General features: G+C 57.5%; 1 protein-coding gene across 3 annotated transcripts; it reads left to right on the forward strand.

Moving 5' to 3' along the window:
* Positions 1-471: 471 nt before the first annotated feature.
* ZBP1 (Z-DNA binding protein 1) lies at positions 472-9,326 on the forward strand. 3 transcript variants are annotated; one of them, XM_045195042.2, is made up of 8 exons: positions 472-708; positions 2,753-2,974; positions 3,616-3,678; positions 4,118-4,291; positions 5,517-5,684; positions 7,272-7,466; positions 8,495-8,662; positions 9,031-9,326. In XM_045195042.2, exons 1-8 carry the CDS (start codon positions 675-677, stop codon positions 9,183-9,185), a joined length of 1,179 nt encoding a protein of 392 aa, XP_045050977.2. In that variant the 5' UTR covers positions 472-674; the 3' UTR covers positions 9,186-9,326. The 3 variants fall into 3 exon arrangements, with proteins under 3 accessions (XP_045050977.2, XP_045050978.2, XP_024415076.2); XM_045195043.3 differs by having other exon boundaries at positions 473-699; positions 3,613-3,678; XM_024559308.4 differs by having other exon boundaries at positions 475-708; positions 3,613-3,678.
* Positions 9,327-9,749: the final 423 nt, after the last annotated feature.

Consider the following 9,749-nt stretch of genomic DNA (forward strand, 5'->3'; position numbering starts at 1 on the left):
AGCCAGTAAACATGTGGGGGAGGGGCTGAGTAAGAACTCAAGCATTTCTACGGCCTTGGACAAGTGAGCTCGCTGACCTGAGCCTCAGTGTCCCCTCTGAGAAAAGAGGCCAGTGCTAGTCCCCACCTTGTAGGTAAGTTGCGGGGGGGCGGGGAGGTTGACACAGGAGATTTAAAAGCACATAGTAGGCGCTCGTTAAAGACAGTTGTCACTTTGAGATGCACACGATTTCGGGCACCCATCCACCCACCCAGGTGTCTTAGCCTCTGCTGTGGGGGTGTCAGTCAGGGCAGGCATTGAGGGACACCTGGAAGTTTGGGGAACCCCTGGCCCACGGTGTTCTGGTCTTGCCTTACTCACCTCTTCCCTACCACCGTCTAGTCAGAGGCCCCACTCCCTCTTGCTCATCGATTTTGCTTTCAATTTTGTTTCTTTCGGAAGCCACGCGCAGGAGTTTCATTTTCCTTTTCTCTACTAAGCTGATCAGTTCGGGCTCACTGGGCCTCTCTTTCTGTGTGTGAACAGCTGACATCTGCCCCGTGAAGCTGGTCTCTTGTCACAGCTGCCAGAAGCCCCAGGCTCGGCCACACAGGGATACCAGCCTCAACCCAGCACACCCTCTCCACTGCTGCCGCGCCCCCGAGGCTCCAGGTGCCTCCAGCAGCTGCTGGCAGATGGCCGAGGCATCTGCGGACGCTGGTGAGACAGGTACTTTCCTCCTTCCAGGGAAGAGTGGGAGTCCAGGGAGCACGGAGCTCCTTCGCTTGGCTCAGATTACAGCAGTTACAGCGAAGGTGCCCTGGTGCACGCAGCCCCCAGGAAGAGGCGGTGAGCCCAGGCTGGTGCGGGAGGCTCGCTCTGCACAGGGCACCTGGCAGCGTGCCGGCCTTGAATTTCACAATAACCTCAACGGTGAGCACAGCGATGCTTCCACTTTTCACACCGGAGGTCACTGAGGCCGGGGAGGTAGAATGACTCAGGGCTCGGGGCAGACGCCAGGGGCCGAGTACCCAGCTTCATACTCATTTGGAGAAACAGCAGCCGTCGCTTTGATTTAAAAAAGCACACTTTCCCTGGAACACTCTTCCCTCTGATGACGCCCCCCGCCCTCCCACTGCCCAGCTCCTGCAGGTGTCCTCCCAGCAGCTGGGGGCTGTGGGTGGGGCTTGGGGGTTTGTTTGTTGTTGGTTTGTTGTTGTTATTATTGTCATCAGCTCATTTCATCCTCACCACAATTTTTGAAGTAGGTGCTATCACCCTCACTTCACAGGTGGGGAAACTGAGGCACGGGGAGTTCACACAGTTAGGAGGTGGCAGAGCTGGAGATCGCAGCCAGGAAACTAGCCCTCAGAGAACAGAAAAGAGGAAAGGAGAGGGTGCTAGGGAGGGGGGAGGGCAGGGTGTGGCCCAGGGCCTGGACAGGTCCGGAGGTCTCTGTCATACTTCCCAAAGAGGGACTCACAGGCACCGGTCAAGGGCACTTGGTAACCAAATGTTACATCTTCCCTGGGGTTTTCCTTTCCTTGCCAACTGATCAGTTACCCACACCCCCCACCCCGTCCATTTCCCAACTTCCCATTGCTGGAGGACTCAGCCCCCAGGGCCAGCCCTGCCCCCCTGCACCCCACCCCGCGCCCCATCTCCTGTTCTGCCTTCCCTAACCCAGGTCTCCACACTTCCGACCTCACGTCTCCTTTGCGATTGGGGAGGTGGACAAGGGCGGAGGGAGGAGGCTCACCAAGGGGCAAGCTTTTCAAGAATCAGAACTCTTTTCAAGACAAGGCGAAGCCAAGTGTATTATCGATTGGACGAGGGTTTCCAGGGGCTGATGACTGTTTGGGGCTGAATTTGATGGGTGGGGGAGTGGGCGCCCCCAAGTGTTTGAACCACTCTTCACCTACCCCGCAGCAACAAAAACATTCTGGCCACAAAGGCGAGCTGCAACCCCCAGGTGTACACCCCGGAGCCAGACAGCCCCTTCCCCCACTAGCTCTGCCACCGCCTGGAAGGGGACCAGACTTCCCCAAGAGAACCCTGCTTATCATTTCCCTTGGGGTTCTTAGGGGCCGGCACTTCCTGGTGACAGGCTGGGCTGCCGCCTACGGCAGCTCTCAGCGGCTCCCTGAGGCAAGGGTGGGGGGCTGGGGTGCCACGTCTGCACCAGGCGGTCCTCATAGCGCCTGCAGAGCAGCTGGCGGGGTGTGCAGGACCCTGCCCGGGGGAGGTGGAAGGGGAGGAGAGGAGGAGAGGGAACCCGAGAGCACCGGGAACAGTATTGCCAGGGCACCGTGCATGGGCACTGGGAGAGAGATGTTTCTGGACGGGGCAGCACAGGCACACACTGGCGGGGATGCCGAGTCCCAGAGCGGAGGACGGAAGACAGTGGGAGCTGGGAACAGAGTGGTGTGCCTCCTGGGACGGGGATGGGGGGAGACTGTGCCCACTGCCCCTCCCACTCCCCCCCCTGCCCCCCCCTCTGCTTTGAGGACACCTGCCCTCCAGCCACTCACAGTGGGCGGAGGACACACTAAAGGCCTGGGTGCCTCCTCAGGCCACCAGGCTGTCCAGTCCAGGTCATTTCTGACCAGCCCATATGCCCCGCACTAAACAGAGGTGTTGGCAGGTGTCTGCATGGGTCTCTGCCCCAGGCCCCTCTCTTGGGGCCTCCCCTGCCCCCCAATCAGAGCCTCCAGCCCAGGCTCCCCAGTGGGGCACTCAGATCCCGCCCCTGCACCCCTCTCTCCTCTACCAGACCTTGAGCAGAAGATCCTCCAGGTGCTGAGGGATGCTGGATCCCCGGTGAAGACTGTGCAGCTGGTGAAGGAATGCCAAGTGCCCAAGAAGGACCTCAACCGAACTCTCTACCGGCTGAAGAAAGAGTCCCAAGTGGCCCTCGCTGGCACTGCCACGTGGCGGTTGGGCGGGCCTGGGACTGGAGAGCCGGTCTCCACAGAGCTGGCTCTGCCCCGAAATGGTAACCTGCCATCCTGGGGGGCAGGTGGGATGCAGCACCAGTAGCCCCAGTGACGGGCTGGCCGGATCTGGGCTTGGGTGTGAATACAGGCTCCGCCCCTCAGAGCTGCATCTCCCTCCCTGTGCCCTGACGGCCGTTTCTGGCCAGTGGACGTAACAGTAGGGCTGCTGTGTGGAGCTGCGAGAAGCTTAGATAGAGGCCAAGGGTTCAGCCTAGTGCCGGCACACAGTAGGTGCTCAGCAAACTATAATAATAATAACAGGAAGTAATGATGATGACAGTAACAATGATGCTGCTGATAATAACAGAACGAACTTACATCCCACTAACTCCTCTTCTCTAGTTCTGCAGCCCACACATGCCCCTAAGGAGCTGGCATTTGTTGAGCGCTTACCACGGGCCCGTGCAGTGCCCAGGCTTTGCCGGACGGTGGGAGGCAGTATTCGACCCCCTTCCCCAGGGAAGTGAAGCAGCAGGGAAGCAACAGCGGGGAAGAGGCAGGGCAGGACCTGAAGCCAAGTCTGTTGAACTCTGGAATCCGAGTTTGGAACACCGGCAGCCCATCTGCGTCTGGCAGAGTCCTTGTGCCCTCCCCTGTTCCTCCGCCCCACCCCCCTGACCCCTCTTTCTTTCTGCAGCAGAGAGGCCCCGGCAACTCATGGTTACAGTTCCACTGAAACCCAGCTGTCAGCTCAGCAGACAGCGTAAGCACCTGTCTCCTTTCAGATCCTGGGACGGGGGGGCCCATGTCCTCTGACCCCCACTCTGACTCTCCTTGGCCTCTTGAGGTGTTATAGGGGTTCGGGGGCGTGGCCCGCCCACTGAGGGGCCCCCACAGTGTTCGGAGACAACGCTCAGTCTTCACAGGGGAAGGGCTAACTGCCCGAGAGCTGATTTCTCTGATTGATAGTGGGCATTCACGGTACGCCCACAGGGGCCGCATACCGCATGGAGCGCCTGTGGTCAGTCCCTGGTCCTCAGGACCGCCCCTGTGAGCGTTGGTGTTCTGCTCATTTTACAGATGAGGGGGCTGGGCGCAGAGGGGTGGGTCTGCCCAGGGTCACACAGCTAGGAAGCAGTGGAGCAGATTCAAACTCGGGGTGGGGGAGCTCCTCCTTGACCACCTGCCGTCCTGCCTCCCAGAGGAAGAGATCTACAGGTTCCTGGAAGCCAATGGGCCCTCGAAGGCCCTGATCATCGCCCAGTCCCTGGGGCTGAAGACGGCAAAAGAAGTCAACCCAGACTTGTACGCCCTGAGGAACAAGCACCTTCTGAACTGTGACCAGAACTCAAATGCATGGGCAGTTTATCAGCCAGGTAGGCCCTTACCTGCTTCCCACACCTGGGGAGAGCAGAGGAGGAGACACCCCTAACACCCAGCACTTGGTCCTTGCTGGGCACCTCGCTAAGCACTTGGCCTGCTCTATTTTCAGAACTTCCCAGAAGCTTATGGTGGAGTTCAGTGGTGTTGCTGACCAGCCACAGGGAGGGCGTTTACCAGGCCCCCCCCCCCCCCCCCCCCCCCCGCCCGCATGCTGGGGGAGTAACCAGGGAGGGCTTCCTGGAGGCGTGGCCTGAGGCTGTAGTTGCAGAAAGCAAGGAGCTGGAGGGACGGGGGCGCCCGCTCCTGACTGTATCAGCCCCAGGGTGCAGGGCTAAGCCTGAGTTTGCTCACAGTTTTCCGCAAGGACTTTGCCCAGCTTGGAAGGGACCAGGTGGGGCTCAGATACCCTCAGGGTGGAGTCCCAGGACACCTCATCCATGAGGGGCAGCAGGCACAGGGCCTGGAGCGCACTGCACTTTCACAGGCCAGAGAAATGCTCTAATTCTCTTCTAAATCAGAAGGAGAAAACGAACATTATAATAATAATGAATGGCTAGTAATGACTCTAGCCTAGATTATGTGTCTTTATCCCAATGTGGCCATAACCTGTACTCTAAATGTTTTAATAATGGCAGAAGGGGCTCACAAGAGTGAGAATGTGGCCCCGTGTGTGGAGTCGCCGAAGCCCCGGGCTGATGGCCTCCTGGCCCACGTGGGGCGGATGCCCCTGCTCGTGGAGACCCCCAAGGGGATCTCAGCATCCTGGGAATGATAACCTGTGACAGCAGCTGGATTTTAAACATTGGTGACAAATTCAAATTCTTAACAATGCCTTGTGAGGCGAACAAAGTTTATCTGGTGGCCGGAAGCAGCCCACAGATGGCCACCTTGCAGCCTTCGATGGAGGGCGCTCAGTGGGCATCCAGTGGCTGCCTCGAAGGGAGAGGGGCAAAGGCAGGGGGAGCAGTGAGCTCCCATGATTCTCTCTGGGTGGCAGAGGACACACAGGTAAGGATGACCTGCCATGACGATGTCCAAGGGAGGGTCATGCAAGTTGCCAGTGGCATTTGTCAAACATGCTGGTGACGCAGCACCCCCGGGGTGGGCACCTGGAAATCTGTGTCTCCAAGCTTTCTGGGGGACTTTGGTGCTACAAGCTGGCATTGGGGCCTCCTGCCCGAGAGGGGCAAAGGGATTGAGTGAAGTTTTATTTTGCAGAAGATTCTAGGGAAAGAAGTCAGTCCACCAATATCATTTACCAGCAAAATCCAATCAACATGATCTGTCAGAATGGACCGAACAGTCACATTTCCATCGAGAACTCCGAAGCCGTCCAGATCGGGCATGGGAACAGCATAGTGAGACAAATGACCCACGGGGACAACAGTGAGTGGCCAGGAGAAGGCACCTCTGGGGGTAGCTGCTCTGTCTGGGAGGGTGTGGGGAGCAGGGTGGCTTTCTGATGGCCCAGGCCCGCCTTCATGGCCTGCTGGGAACAAAGGAGTCTTTCTTTGTGCCTGGATCAACCCCCTCCTGATTTCTCTTCATTCCTATACCTTTTGCCTCATTTTCCATGGGACCCGACATTTTCCCATGAGAAGCAATTCAGTCCACTCTCCCTCCATAGAACGTCCTGAGGGGTCATTTCAGTGTTGGTTTATTCTGAGACACACTGTTTCCCCCCTACGTTTTAACATCTCACATACTGGAGTGCCTCTCACCAGCGGCATCCTAGTTGTTTTTTATAAATCTTCACTTGAGGATATGTTCATTGATTTTAGAGATAGGGCAGGGGAGAGAGAGAGACAGATAGAAACATCAATCGGTTGCCTCCTGTCTGTGCCCTGCCCAGGAATCGAACCTGTGACGTTTGGGTGTACAGGGACAATGCTTCAACCAGCTAAGCCACCCGGCCAGGGCAGTGGCATCCTAGTTTTAATGAAACACTGTCCTGTCAGGCACCTGGGTGAGAGAGCACAGGGCCACCCTCCGTCCCCCCAGGGGACACCAGTGAGCACAGCAGACCAGAAGTGGGAACCCTCCATGTGACCTCAAGAGACCCCCTCTCCTCTCTGGGCGTCCGTGTTCCCAGCTGTGTCACTAGGAGCTTCGTTCTAGAATCTAGATCGACGTTTGCCAGACGGCAGCCCTCTGATCTCCCCGGCCCGGTTCTGGCCAGGCCCGTGTCTGGTTGTTGACCTCCTGTTTTTGAATGGCTTCCCTTTCCTTCTCCTCAAATTCGTTTTAAAGTTCCGTATTTTGCCATGTATAATGCACCCATGTTTTGGGCCCAAACTTTCAGGAAAAAAAATCTTTCATTTTAATTTTTAAATTCAATTATTTATATATTTGTATTTAGAAACAAAAGAGATGATTCTATTCCAGGCTATTATTTTGCATACAGATACTGTTATTGCTTTTTAGAGTTACATTTTGCATGAGTTAGCATAAATTAAAAAAATAAAAGCATTTATATAGATACGGAATTAGTACTACCCATGTATAATGCATGCCCTTATTTTTCCCTCAAAAATTTGGGCAAAACAGTGTGCATTCTACATGGCAAACTACGGTACATTTGCATCGCATTGCCTGATGTTGGAAACCAGCAGGGTCACCATAAAAATAATACTGAGAAAAGAAAAGCCTCAGAAGAGTCCCTGAGCCCTCCTTAAGGATGTGCTAACACCCAAGGGGGCCTTCTCCCGAGGGGCTCAGCAGACTGAGAATGACTAGCAAGCAGAGGGTGTGCTCACTGTTTGAGTATCGAGTGCCCTGGTGACACCCCCAGCACCAGGGGTAGGACCCAGGGAACCCCGCACGAACTGTTCTCCTGGGCCCCCCTGTCCAATGGTGCCCAGGAAGAAATCAGAGACCTGTCTCCTCTGTCCAGCCAGGACTTTGTGTGTGTAGGTGTTGGGAAGGTCAGAAGGTAGAGGTCAGAGGTCATGTTGCTGTGTTTCCTTTCCACAGATCCCCTCTGTCTTCCTCCACCGGCACCAGCTGATTCCTCAACTCAGGACCCCTTGGCTGGATCCTGGGGGCTCCAGGACATCCACTTAGAGAAGTCTGTCCTCAGACGGGTGCAGCTGGGACACGGCAATGAGATGAGCCTTCACGATGTGCCAGCCACGCGCCCCGGCCACAGCCCCTCTGTCAGCCCCCCAGGTGATCACCCAACCATCCTGCCCCAAACTACCCCATTCGGTTCCTCGCTGGATGGAAGGAACCTCAGCTGGCATTTGCAGGCAGAGAGGCATGATGGGAAATTCCTTTCCATCCACCAGAGGATGTACCACAGAGTGGAGCGGTGGTGCTCTTAGAGCTGGTACTTGGGCTCCCAGCCCTACTGTGCCCCTCGGGAAACTGCAGTGTTTTCATCTGTGCCACAGGCATGCCACCGCAGGGGCTGGGCCAGCTGAAGCAGAGTCAGAGGGGATGGCCGACGGCAGGGGCATCTAAGGAGGGCAGAGGACAGGAGCCACCTCAGTACCCGGTGCCCTGCTCATCACTGTTGAGGGAAACCAGAGGGCCCAGGCTGCATTGTCCCTGTCACTGGTAGTCCAAGAACGGGCTAGGGGAGAAAGCCGAAAGAGGGGCCTAAGAGGGAGGGGAAAGCTGGGACGCAGTTTCCAGGAGCGGGGAGGCCAACACAGTCGGGGGAGCTCTGTGGGGTCCAGCAGCGAAGGGTCAGTGGTAGCCTGGGGGAAGGGTCAGAAGGAGCGTGGGGAGTGGGAGGAGGCGAGACTGGGCATGGACAAGTCTTTTCCAAGTTTGGGTGGGACAGGCAGGAGCAGGACAGCTGGGGACTGGGCTGGGGGACCAAGCAGATTTGAACCAAAGTTGGGGGCATCATTCGAGAGCTGCTGGGCAGCCCACAGCAGGGGAGGAGGGGCAGGAGGAGGAGGAGTGAGGGTGGTTGAGTCCCAGGCACAGTGTGGAGGGCCAGGCCAGCTGGGCGTCAGGAGGAGGTGAGACCCAAGCTGGCTGACCTGGGGGCGGGGATGGGGGAACAGAGAGCCGGCAGGCCCAGGTGGGCAGGTGGGCTGGCAGGTGAACAGTGTATACAGAGGCAGCACAGGAGGTTGGGGCCAGAGGCAGCCTTGGAGGACTTGAAGGCTAGGTTGGGGGTCTGCCTCTGGGCCCTGCCCAGCTGCTCACATCCTGCCCGGCATCTCTCTTCCATGGACCCACAGCCTCTGCCACCACTTCTGACCCGGAAGCTTCATTTGAAATTCGAATGCCCACACCAGGACCTCAGATGGAGGGGGACGGGGACATGACCCAGAGAGTCCTCATAAAGTCCTGCTTCATGGAGGATGCCACCATCGGCAACAGCAATAGGATGCACGTGGGCCCCCAGGGTGAGCTCTTCAGCGTAGGAGGGAGAGAACTGATGAGCGAGTGTGGAGTCCCTCGGAGCAGGGAATCCCAGGGAAAGGGAAGCCCTGGGATCTCATCTGAAGTGAGCTGGAGCGTCCCTGCAGGTCTGAAGCAGGGGTGATGCAATGTGGCGCGCAGTTTCAGAGTCTCTGTAAAGGCAATTTGAGGGCAGAAGAAAGTGGGAAGGGGGGCATAGAGGAGCAGGGGGCTACTGTAAAGGTCCAGGTTAGAAAGGACAGGGCCAGGCCTGCGTCGGGGGACAGCGGCCTGCATCCCCAGTGAACCAAATGGCCATGGTTATCGGAGACGAGGCGGCTCATGCATCTCTCCGGCACCGTCTCTTCCCTAGCTCCTCCACCCGAAGCTGCAGAGCCCAGAGACGAGGACCCTCACGAGGATCATCAGGCTGACCCCAACATGGCCACCGTCACTGCCCACCTGGAAGCTATGACTCTTGAAAGCAGGGACCCAGAAGCCACAGAAGACGGCCCCTCGGTGGACTGACCCAGTGCAGGGCCCTGGGCGGGGTGGGGCCAGGACCAAGGGTCCGAGGGTGGACACGCTCCAACAAAGGCTGGTGGGAGCCAGTGGAGCCCAAGAGCCCTTGCTCTGTACCGTGGGCCGTATCATAAATGTTGTTCTTGACTTCTTGCCTCCTGACCTGTGGCCGGCATGAGTCAGCCCGTGGGCCGGGCCAAGGCTGGGTCTGTGGTGGCCAAGAGCAGAATGACAGGGCAACCCCCAGGACCCTCGGGGTGCCGAGAGGAGGTGGGCTGATGGGAGGGGTGCTCAGGCAGCCCTCAGGGCCCAGGCCGGACCCCTGCAGAAGTGATTTTCCCAAACCACCATGACCTGCTCACAAAGGCCCTTCTATTCCCTCTTCTCAGCTTCCCCACGGGTCTCAGGTGAGCACAGACAGGACCCTAACCTGTGGGGATTCAGCAGACAGATGACATTAGAGACTGAGAGCAAGAAAAAGAATCTAGGGAGTAATTCCAGAGTGTTTGGGCTGCAAGTGGCTGAAACTTAGCTCACCCACACTTAGAAAAGGGATTCTCTTCTCTCATG

The sequence above is a fragment of the Desmodus rotundus genome, chromosome 6 (assembly GCF_022682495.2).
Source record: "Desmodus rotundus isolate HL8 chromosome 6, HLdesRot8A.1, whole genome shotgun sequence".
In the NCBI taxonomy this organism is placed as follows: Eukaryota; Metazoa; Chordata; class Mammalia; order Chiroptera; family Phyllostomidae; genus Desmodus; species Desmodus rotundus.